Source organism: Metarhizium acridum, assembly GCF_019434415.1.
Source record: "Metarhizium acridum strain ARSEF 324 chromosome Unknown scaffold_1, whole genome shotgun sequence".
NCBI classification, from domain to species: Eukaryota; Fungi; Ascomycota; class Sordariomycetes; order Hypocreales; family Clavicipitaceae; genus Metarhizium; species Metarhizium acridum.
In genome coordinates, this window is record NW_027094015.1 from 897,366 (window position 1) to 909,039 (window position 11,674).

The window sequence follows — 11,674 nt, forward strand, 5'->3', positions numbered from 1 at the left end:
TGGCTCTGCGGCTGTTGAAGGAAGAGCATTTGCCTGAGCATTTGCCTGGCTTTTTTTTTTGTACTAGTTGTTATTGGTCTCAGTGTGGTACAGGTTCGCAAGGTCTCAATCCAGTGTCAGTTGGCCGACGAAATGTTTGCAAGATCGTTTTTGCTCTTTGGACTTTGGGCTTTGTTGTACAAGTGCAGCGTCGCCGTCAACTGTCGGCAGTTGCGGCAGTTGCGGCAGTAGCGCCTTCCGCGTTGGCCGCCGACAGCAGCAGAGCAGGCTGTCTACCAGACATTTGCCATCAACTTTGAGCTGTGCAAGTCTACTGCGCCAGTGCCTGTCAGAATATATTGCCCGCCAAGAAGTACACACTAATATACCTTGGCATAGCATCAATGATAGGATAGAGCGCGATAGCAAGATACCGGACCTGGTCAAATCCTTTTGCCTCCCACTGTAATTGATTGATGGAGCGTGTGGTGCCTGTAATAACCAAGGAGGCTGCGCTATTTGCTTTCATGCCTTTTGCAGTTGGGCGGAGGTAGTCCGTAAAGATTAGCCGAGCTGTTAGTGGGGTAGCCCCATCGGCTTCTTATAACCGTCGGGTCGAGTTTGCTCGTGGCGTTCAATCGTCAACGGGCTTCCATTTCTCTCTTATTCGCCAAACGACAAACAGCACGTTCTCCCAAATCTCGTCACCATGTGCGTATACCCCTTCCCTGATCTACCAACCCATCTCCTGACGCTACTGACTGCCAGCAATACTCCAACACCGCGGCCAGTCAACCGCTTGGCTGCTTGGCCCCCCCCCCCCGTCCACTTCCTCCATCCAGAAATGACGTCCCCCCGAAGGGGTGCACGAGTAATGCTTGTGGCACCCGAAGGACTGATTTCAATCCTGAAGGATAAACACCACCAGGAGCATTAGACTCCAGCAAATCAAATTTCACCACCCATTTCCTACCCAAATCTTCAAGGATCCTAACCCGAGCAAAGAGCCCGAACACGGCGTCCACATGTAATGGCTGAAAAGGATGATTTGCACAAGTCATTGAAACAGGCATGGCCTGGCCTGTCAGTCGGTACTAGGAAATAATCAGTACCGAGCACTGCATGCTCGACACAGGTAGCGTTCCGCTTTAAGCCCATATTTTCTTTCCCCCTGCTCGTCCCGGTGTACTTCGTACTTGGTAGAGAGCAAGTGCTTATTGTCATGTACTCCGTGGGAGGTAAAAGAGCAGGGCTGTCTGGATTGGGTCTCGCTGCGAAGGGCTAGATAGGGAACACTACTTTTTGGCACTTCCCTTTACTTCACCATCTTTAAATCCTGGCTCCTGATTTTGATTTCATGTGTGTGCTTTGCTGCCGTTGTTTGCAAAACAAAAAGGATTCCACCTCGAATCTGCTGCGTGCACGATGAGCGATGTCGACCAGGCCATTGCCGATGGCCGAGTGCCACCAGATGTAACGAGGGCGATATTACTGGAGAGCAAAGACCGACCAGCTGTTGTGGGGATTTTAATTGTGACGATTTTGACGTTTCTTGTGGTTTGTGGGAGAGTGGCTTCGAGGACATTTATTGTGAGGAGGTTTGGATATGACGATGGGTTGGCTGTGATATCATTGGTATGTTCTCAACATGCGGCAAAAATGATGATGCATGCGGCAGGCCCATGTGTGAATGTGCCAACTAACTAGTGCAAGGTTCTACTAATTGCCTTTGTCGGCCTATGTATCGAACTTATTTGCCTTGGATCAGGCCGTCACTTCGCCTACATCCAATATGTCCTACCCGTCGATATCGTCATGCGAACTCAAGTCCTCGACTTTGTCGCCCACATCATCTATACAACGGCCCTTTTGCTCTGCCGCATCTCCGGATTAGCGTTTTACTATCGTATTTGCGGTGTCCACCATGGATTTTTGATTGCCATCCGGGCCGTGTTTGGAGTCATTGTGGCCGGGTTCATGCCGCAGCTCTTTCTGCTGATTTTCCACTGCCAGCCCGTCACGGGGCTGTGGCCGTATGGCTGGGAGCCTGGCTGGGAGAGATATACCTGTTTGCAGTGGGGATTGGTGTACAGCGTGAATTCGTCAGTGTCGTTGTTGTGTGACTTGTTGCTGTTTGGTATTCCGGTTGCCATGTTGAAGATCCTGGAGATGCCAAGAAAGAGAAAGATACAGCTGGCTTGTATTCTGCTACCCGGCTTGGGGTAAGTGCAGAGTCTGACGCGGGTAAACGGCAGTGATACTAAGGGTATTTAGCGTTGTTGGCATTTCGATTACCCGTCTGGTTCTCGTCATCAAGGGACAGTGGGAAACTGATATGGTATGCTCTGGCTCTGATTTGCACCGGCATTGACCTTCTTCACATGACTGACATGTCTTAGTCTTGGAGCTACAATTCTATGCTCGCAGTTGAAACTTCTGAAATCGGTGCCACTCTCATCGCCCTCTCCATCCCTGGCATCAAGCCCATCTTTGATAAGTATGTCCTCAAGACTACCGTTCATACCGAGTCCGGCAACTCCAAGTACAACAGAAGCGCGACGAGTCGACGGTCCAGAGGCACAGCACTAAGTACATTTCGATTACGCTCGCAGCACAGCATGCTGTCTAGTCAGGAGAATACGGCGGCATATGGAAACGAAGTCCATGCCATTTCACAACATGACAGCCACAGTCAGACCGAGACTGACGGCATTTTTGTAAGAGTCGATTTTGACGTCAAGGAAGGGCAGTTGGAGACGGGTCACCCTGGCCACAATGGTAAGCAGCCGGGCGGGAAATATGTACAATATTGAGCTACGACGGTGATTTTTGAAAAAGGGCACAAAAGCAAAGTCTGTATACAGGGACGGGATGAGCGCATTTTTTTTTTAAAAATATTGCAAGGAGTTGTGGTAACTTGTAACATAAAGTAGGAAGAATACGGGCCGGGAGTTTGACATCAGCCATCAAGGCTGAAGATATATTTGTATACGTAACATGCGCCCTTGGCTGGAAACATTTCCAGGAACCCGACCGACTGTTTGATAGACAAAGAGTTATTAGTTTAGAGGTTGAACAAGGCGAAAATGCTTCATCCTTGACTGGGGAGTGTATCAGTCGTCGCTTGGACACAATCCTTCATTTTTTTTCCGGCTCTGACTCGAGTCGGATCAGGCAGGCCAAGATATGCAGGATTCCATAAGGAGTATATCGCACTGATTCAAAGACACCAATTTCAGGACCACGGCAAATGCACCTTGGGCTTCTCCAAAATGCAATAATCATTCCGATGCGCTCCCAAGTGGAGATGTAAAATCCTTCGTTTCTCCAAAGAAGCCGAGGAAGCGTCGGAAAACGACAGTGGATTCGAGCTTTTGACACGGGGGCCAGCTAGCACTAGCTAGTGCTTGAGAGCAATACTGCGTAGATGGGCCAATCATGCAGCTTCATCATGTCAAGTCTGGTCAACTGGTGGGAGTCGCCATTTCCGGCTGGTCCGTTTCTTGCGCCGGGCGGCTCTTCCCCCTCCCACCCCTGAAAGTTTGCACGTAGGTGGCACCGCGTCAAGCGACAGTCTTTTTCCTTTTTTCCCCGCCTCTTCTTCTTTTGGCGCTTCCTTGCCCCGACATTGAAAGAAACTATCCCCAATTTGGCCGCCAGCAAGGCCAGGAACAGCAGGCATATCCATGACAAAAATCCACCTTGGATCCGTGAACCTCCTCACATGAACTGGAGACCAAAATCAACCAACGAGGCCAGGATTCATTCAGGGCCACGTAGGTACATTCAATTTGCCATGTGGTCTGCCTGCATCTGCTTGCCCTCGTGCGCTCTAGTTGAGCTCTTGGCCCTGCAAGAGTCCAATGACCTGCGATGCCATGACTTGTGAACAAACAGGGAAGGAGCCCTGCTCTGGACAGTGGCCTGCGCCTGCAAAGTTCAAGATGAGCGGTAGCACACTCGACATAATACGCGTTGCTTGATGTGGAAATGGGTTGATTGCATGTGGTCCGCCATGGGCGCATCGTCCAAGCTAATATTAACGTCTCGTTGGCTCGCTCGTAAAATCTGTCAAGTTTCGCATCCAGCCGCTCTGGAGCTGACCTCTCTTGCTATTTATTTATTTATTTATTTGTTTAACTTTTGTCTCCCTTCTATTGCCATCGGCTTTCTCCAGGAATTGCGCTAGGACTCCAGGTTGGGTCGGCGCCACGATTTCTTCTTTCGGAAGATTCTTATCGGCGCACGGATTGTGGGAATTGTCCGGGCGTCCGATCAAAAAGATTGATCAGATCCGTGGGGTGCGGTTGCGCCGAAAATCTAATCGAGATGCGGTCTGCTGTGGTCTCCCTCTTGGCCGCGGCGGCGGGAGCTTCAGCTACATGTGCTGACGGTGTCTTCGAATTCACGCCCGACTTGATCCCGTTACAGGAGAATGCTGGCACGGATAAGCTGTTCCCCATGGGGGACTGCTTTGGCTTCAAGCTCGAGGAGGCTACTATTGATGACATGCAAAAGGCCATGGAAAATGGGATGCTGACGAGCGTGAAGCTTGTTACTTGTTACATGACGCGGACGTTCCAGACACAGCAGTATATCAAGTAGGTCGTCGCATTTTTTCTTCTCGTTTGGCAACTTGATATATCTGAGGGCGTCGTTCATGCCTCGCAAGGCGAGAAACGTTACAAAAGGCTGACATGATTTGGCAGCTCTGTGATGCAAATCAACCCCGATGCACTCGCCATCGCCGCACAGCTTGACGAGGAGCGTCAGCAGGGCAACGTCCGTGGTCCTTTGCACGGAATTCCCTTCACTGTCAAGGACAATATTGGAACCGACGACAACCTTGAAACCACCGCCGGTAGTTGGGCCTTGCTGGGTAGCCGGGTACCTCGTGATGCTCATGTCGTTGCCAAGCTGCGCAAAGCCGGCGCTGTGTTGTTTGGAAAAGCCACGCTCAGTGAGTGGGCAGACATGCGAAGCAATAACTACTCTGAGGGATACTCTGGGCGTGGTAGACAGTGCAGGAGCGCGTACAACTTGACCGTGAACCCTGGAGGCAGCTCTTCTGGCAGCGGTGTTGGTGTTGGTGCCAACTGCATTGCTTTCTCCTTGGGAACTGAGACCGATGGCAGTGGTGAGTCAACCTTTTTTGTCATGCCTAATGAGTTTTGCCTGCCCCAGGATAGGGGTGTGGTATAGACGATTGAAGAAAACAGGTCTGACAGACGCACCCAGTCATCAACCCTGCCATGAGAAACTCCATCGTAGGCTTCAAGCCCACCGTCGGCCTCACGTCCCGCAGTGGTGTCATTCCTGAAACAGAACACCAGGACTCAGTCGGTACATTCGGCCGCACTGTCCGCGACGCCGTCTACGCATTCGACGCCATCTACGGCGTCGACTGCCGTGACAACTACACACTTGCGCAGAGGGGAAAGACTCCCCAGGGAGGCTATGCCCAATTTCTCACCACCAAAGAAACCCTCAAGAACGCCACCTTTGGTATTCCCTGGAAGAGCTTCTGGGTACATGCCAGTGCCGAGCACCAGCGTACCTTGGTGTCTCTCGTCAAGCTCATCGAGGATGCTGGCGCCACCATCATCAACAACACCGAAATTACAAACTACGAAACCATTGTCTCCCCAGACGGGTGGAACTGGGACTACGGCACCACGCGTGGCTTCCCCAACGAGTCAGAGTACACCTACGTCAAGGTCGACTTCTATAACAACATCAACAAGTACCTCGCCGAACTCAACAACACCAACATCCGTACCATCGATGACATCGTCCAGTACAACCTGGACAATGACGGCAGCTCAGGCGGCAACCCCTGGCCCCAGGGTAACCCGGCGTGGTTCTCCGGCCAGGACGGCTTCCTGGCGTCCCTCGAAACAAAGGGCATCCAGGACGAGACGTACTGGCAGGCACTCAACTTTTGCCAGTCGACTACCCGTGGCGGCATCAACGACGCCCTCCGCTACAAAAACAAGACTCTCAGCGGGCTCTTGGTCCCCTCTAATGTTGCCCAGAGCTATCAGATTTCGGCACAAGCTGGCTACCCGGCCATCACGTTGCCTGCTGGCATCGACGACGAGTCGGGCATGGGCTACGGCTTGGCTATTCTGCACACGGCCTGGGCCGAAGAGGAGCTCGTGAGATGGGGCAGTGCTATTGAGGACCTGACCAAGGGTACGCAGTATGCGAGAACGTTGCCGAAGTGGAGGGGATATATGCAGAGAAACTTGCCTGTTCCTCTGTAAGCGATGCAGAGAGGCTGCTGCCTTTATTTAAAAAAATTCGTTTTGTGCACATGTTTACACAGTTACAGAGAATCGCTAATGGGTATTCACTTGCTGATTGAAGTGAACACCTGGCTGGCACTTCCCAAGTATATATTATTTATATATACCTGTCTGCTTTTCCTGTTTCTTCCACGCACAACGTTGCCTACGTAGTTGCATGCGCGCAAGAAGCTCAACACTAGCCACGAACTTTTGCTGGGAATCCGACCAAATGAAAACGTCCAACTGCCTTTCAAAGACAATCGGGTCCCCTAATCGCGGATTGCAGTGTCTCCTTTTAAGTAGCATTACTTCTCTAACCCGCCCCGAACCTCCGCCTCCTCTCCACAATCATCAACAGCCTTTCCAAGTTTCGACAGAAAGCATGTTTTAGCACAGATCCGTCGGCAGTCGTATCTCTGCTCTTGCGACTTGCAGCATCGTTGCTCATTGAGTTGCCTCGGCAGTCTCGCTCTCAAGCACGACACTCTCCATGCCGTCCTAGTGCCCTTGTACTATTTTTCCCAAACCACCTAGTTGTTGCCAAGACGTAATTTGAAATGATGAGCATCTGTGGTTGCGGTGCCGGCTTGTTCGGAAACGAGAATCGGACGGGTGCGCCTGTTGCCCTCCTCGGCATCCGGCACAGACTCCGTACTCGGTCCGTTCAGACAAGCTCTTCTTTCCGAAAGTCGTCTTGGCCAAGACGAGACTCCATGCCTGCGACTCGTCCGAGATCTCCGTGGTCCAACACCACCGAAACTCGAGGCAGCAGTTCTTCAACCACAAGCTCAACTCTCACCACAGCTTCTCCCCTGCAGCCCAAAAAGACACCTCATACGCACCGCCAAACAACCAGGGGCCACGTAGCCCACGTGGCCCTCGCGGTCAGAGTCTACGATGAAGCCATATCCTTCTACAAGCTAAGCTTTACGCTGGTGGAAGACGGGTTCGACGACGCTGTCTATATCTGGTTGCCCACAGGGGCCGATAGCTTAGCTCAACAAGAAATACACACGCATCACGTCACACCAACGCCGCCACCATTCAGCTCGCCGTCGTGGGGAACCAATCCGCCGGGCGCGTGTTTCTGTTGCTCGAGACGGATGACTTTGACGGGGACTATGAGAGCATGAGCCAGGCGGGCGTTTGGGGGGGGGGGGGGGGGGGGGGGGGGGGGGGGGGTGGAGGGAGCCAGTCGTGCAGGAGTATGGAAAGGTGGCCGTTGGGAAGGACCTGTACGGGAATCAGTGGGATTTGATTCAGCGGAATAAATAACTCATTGCGTTTTGTTGTTGAAAGAAGCCTGTGGGCTGGAGTTGAGACTTGTTGGAAACTGTGACGCTGTAGGGTAGGTGCCAGAGCCCCGGGGGAAGGGGGGGGGGGGAATAGTACTCCGTATATCAATACACTACCAGGAGAGTTCTCCACTTTTGGTAGTGTAGCTGGCAGGCCCATGACAGGAGGGACCACCATTGCTGGACACTTTTTCGGACGGATTTGCCTTGTATCAAAGAGAGCAGAGCTTTTTGTTTTCTTCCTTCTTTTCTTTCGTACTGTGACTGTGATGAAATACATGCATAAGGGCCTGTGATAGGATTCTGTCCAGAATCAAGTCTTAATTCTGGTTTGCCAGTGAACACAACAGCCTTGCATTGAGCCAGCGTCCGCTGCAATTTCACCATAATGCGCCATTAAAAAGACTAGACGAATGGCTTCATGTACAAAATTGACTCCATAATTCGCTAAATACATCCTCCAAGGTTCCATTTTAACCCCAATTCTCCTCTACCCATACTCATCACAACTTGGCAAACAACCCTTTGCAGGCGCCCTTGCCCAACTGCACCAAGGTACTCTTGACTCTCATGTACGCCTGAATACCTTCGTGCCCATTCTCCAGTCCGATACCACTCATTTTCCATCCTCCCACAGGCATTTCGGCCGGTGACTCACCCCACGTATTAATCCAGGTGATGCCCGCATCCAACTGTCTCAGCACGTCCTGCGCAAGACCAACATCACTCGACACCACACCAGCAGCAAGACCCATGGGCGTGTCGTTTGCTCGTCGAACCACCTCTGCCATCCAGTCCTCCTGAGACTTACCCGCCACCTTGTACGGCAGGACGCACATTACAGGACCAAAGATCTCCTCACGAGCTACACGCATGTTGTCCGTGCAGTTGGTGAAGATGACGGGGGGGACCCAGAAACCGCCCGGGGTGGGCTTGTTCTTTTGGGCATCGACAGAACCGTCGTAGAGGACCTTGGCGCGGTCGACGTCCTTGCCGTGCTCGATGTACATGTTGATCTTGTCGCGTTGGGCGGCGCTGACGACGGGGCCGAAATTGGTCTTTTCATCGCGGGGCAGGCCCATGCGTATGCCTTCGCGGCAGCGCTGGATAAGGGCCTTTTCGACGGCGGCGAGCAAGGTGTCTGGAACAAAGACGCGGGTGCCGTTGGTGCAGACTTGACCGGTGGAGAAGAAGTTGGCGGCCATGGCGACGTCGGCTGCTTCGTCGACGTCGGCATCAGGGAGAATCACAACGGGACTTTTGCCGCCGAGTTCCATGGTGACGCTCTTCATGCCCTTGGCAGCTTCGCTGGCTACCTTGCTGCCGGTGCTGACTTGGCCGGTGAAGCTCACCTTTGCAATGTCGGGGTGAGCAACCAGAGGCGCGCCAACGGCGGGACCATCACCGTAGACAACATTGAATACGCCAGCGGGTAAACCGGCCTCGACGTATATCTGTGCCAGGGTGTTTCCGTGCAGAGGCGTAACCTCGCTGGGTTTATATACCATGCAGTTGCCGGCGGCCAAGCAAGCTGCCGACTTCCACAGCGCAATCTGAATTGGATAATTCCACGCACCAATGCCCGCACAAACACCCAGTGGCTCATGAGACGTCAGGATATATGCATCCTGGCGGAGGCGGGTATGCTGGCCGGGGAGGCCATCAGCAATGAACTGTGCGTAGTACTCGAGGACATCGGCGCCAGTGACTACATCGACAGTAGACGTCTCACACCAAGGCTTGCCCGTGTCAAGAGTCTCGGTGAGGGCGAGTGCGTCGTTGCGCTCGCGCAGGAGAGCAGCAGCGCGGAGGAGAATGGCAGCTCGCTTGGGCGCTGGGGTCTGCGACCAGACGGGGAAAGCTGCTCGCGCAGCAGCGACGGCGTCATTGAGCTGCGCGGGAGTGGTGGTGTAGATGGTTGCAAGAGGCTCGCCGGTGGTCGGGTCGATGGATTTGAATGTCGACGAGGAAGAGGATGTTTGAGGCTGTGGTCTGCCGGAGTGGAAGGTGTGAATCTCGGTTGCGAATGTCATGATGGCGGTTCAAGGGAAGCTGTGGACCTTGGAAGCTCTTGAAGCTCTTGAAGCTGTGGCGGCTCTGGAAGCTGTGTCGTCCGTATGCGAGCTGCAATGTGTGTGGTGTAAGCTGCAAAAGCCCGCCCAGCTCCTGTCAAGATGCACAATGTTCGTGATCAGTACCACGAAACACCAAACAACTGCACGGAGTACTGATGGATTGATAGGACGTTGGTGAGAATGACGATGCCATGGTGAGGAAACGACCGTCCCTGCGAAGTGGGCAAGAGCGGGTGGATCCAAGGTGTCGCAAGCACGCGGGTTGCAAAAAAGGCCGCACACCTGTGTGTGTGGTTGTGGGTGCGGGGTGTGCGGCCTTTTTTGCAACCCGCGTGGCAAGGTCGAGGTCGCGCCGCGACCACGATGTCTCACGGCGTCTCGCGCTGCGGTGCCGCCGTATTGTGCCAACGCCAACATTGAAAAAAACTCACTTGCAAGTGAGCCAGCAACATCCTTGAAAGCTGCAAAGCGGTGGCTCGATGGCTGGAAAGGCGAATTCAGCCGCCAATTCAATGGTGGGCTCTGCGGTGGCCATCCGACACTCAGCTCCAAAGTCTGTCATGTCACAGCTTGGCAACTTGACGCAAAGTATTGATTGACTCGCGTTCACTCAACACCCACCGCGGCAATCCAAGGTTGGAAGTTCGGCTGCATATGGGGCCATCTGGGGCAATCCTGTGTGGATCCTGTTACGAATTGTGAATTGTGCCGACAACGACAACATCCACTCTCTGGGCGGTGAAGCCAGCTGTCTCGAGTCTATTTTTCTTCTTTTAATTTTTCGTTTTGCGTTTCTACTTCGTCGGACTTGGTGGGGAAGAGAGGGGCACAACGACGTCATTATTTCTTGGTATGTAGATTTGGTTGCCCGTTTGCGGTCCGTCGAAGCGACAGATTTTGCATGGCATGATGTTGTAAACGTTGTTGTGATTCAAGCCATTTAAGAAAGAAGACAAAGTGTAGCGATCCTACCGTGTAGGTTGAGTCCAAGGAATATTGTCATCAGCTTGTCTGCGTTTGTAATTGGACACTAGCCACTCGAACAACTGCCACCCTCCGATTCGTCTGGCAGCCCCTCGTTTGGAGACGACGCTTCAAAGACTCCGTGCACACACCGAATGCCGTCTTTCGGCGCAGAAATATTGATATTTCTGGTCAACTATCCATGGCCCTTCCTTATGAGCTTCAAGGGACCAGAGTCGAGTAGTCTTCAGTGGCGCCGCCTCCCCCTCACGTTGACCATGTTGCTCACAATGCCATGGTTCTGAGAAGGGGCAACAGAATGAATGGGGCGGCACCACTGTGTTCCGTTTCACCCCATGCTTCTTGGTGTAAGTTGTGTTGGCTGTCTAATAAGTCATAGGTTGTGCCCTCAATGATCGGAGGAAAGAATAAAAGTCCGTCACCAGATGGCCGCTGGTCAATGTTGTTCGTTCAATAAAAAACCCCGCGCCTTTGGGGGAGGGGAGGGGAGGTCCTGGTCCTGGTCTTCTCGGCGCTTTCGATTTGTGTTGCGATGTAACTAAATGGCCAAACATATGAAACATCAATTGATACTTTGAATTTCCAGCCAATGCTATTGGCGTCTCATCCACCCACTGCCAGAATCTAAACCACCAGGACCTGCGCCATGTCTGCCAGTACCCTAAAGACGACATGCCAATACATGCATCCCGCGGTGTTCCATCAAATCAACTCTGTCCTATTACCAAAGACTGGAGCTGTTCCTTCGGTACCCAATAGCTCAATGGATTCGGAATGCCAGTCTGCGCAGAACATTGTGCAGCGTGGTATCAGGCTATCGGCCTTTTGTGGCGGTCCATCAAAGCCTCCTTTCCGTCGAATGGATCTTGGCTCCTCCACTGGCTCATGTCGCCAGGCTTGCAAGCCTCCTGTACATAGTCCCGCCCTTTGCTCGCCCCTCTCCACGCTGCACGGCTGCTCAGCCCATGCACTTTCATCATACGGTGTTGCGTCACCAAGCTTTATCCGTCCGAGACAGTCTGCGTCTAGCATCAGCACACGGCTTTCGGGC

At 52.8% G+C, this 11,674-nt stretch overlaps 3 protein-coding genes across 3 annotated transcripts; 2 read left to right on the forward strand and 1 right to left on the reverse strand.

Moving 5' to 3' along the window:
• Positions 1-639: 639 nt before the first annotated feature.
• On the forward strand, positions 640-3,156 carry J3458_000216 (uncharacterized protein). Its single transcript, XM_066116012.1, has 4 exons — positions 640-1,614; positions 1,693-2,201; positions 2,254-2,317; positions 2,379-3,156. Exons 1-4 carry the CDS (start codon positions 1,405-1,407, stop codon positions 2,790-2,792), a joined length of 1,197 nt encoding a protein of 398 aa, XP_065977893.1. The 5' UTR covers positions 640-1,404; the 3' UTR covers positions 2,793-3,156.
• A 924-nt stretch (positions 3,157-4,080) lies between these two features.
• J3458_000217 (uncharacterized protein) lies at positions 4,081-7,408 on the forward strand. Its single transcript, XM_007816122.2, has 3 exons — positions 4,081-4,580; positions 4,689-5,116; positions 5,218-7,408. Exons 1-3 carry the CDS (start codon positions 4,309-4,311, stop codon positions 6,243-6,245), a joined length of 1,728 nt encoding a protein of 575 aa, XP_007814313.1. The 5' UTR covers positions 4,081-4,308; the 3' UTR covers positions 6,246-7,408.
• Positions 7,409-7,759: 351 nt separating this feature from the next.
• Positions 7,760-10,732, reverse strand: J3458_000218 (uncharacterized protein). Its single transcript, XM_007816123.2, has 2 exons — positions 10,071-10,732; positions 7,760-9,730 (listed from the first exon to the last, which is right to left on the reverse strand). Exon 2 carries the CDS (start codon positions 9,595-9,597, stop codon positions 8,068-8,070), a length of 1,530 nt encoding a protein of 509 aa, XP_007814314.1. The 5' UTR covers positions 9,598-9,730; positions 10,071-10,732; the 3' UTR covers positions 7,760-8,067.
• Between the last annotated feature and the right edge of the window lie 942 nt (positions 10,733-11,674).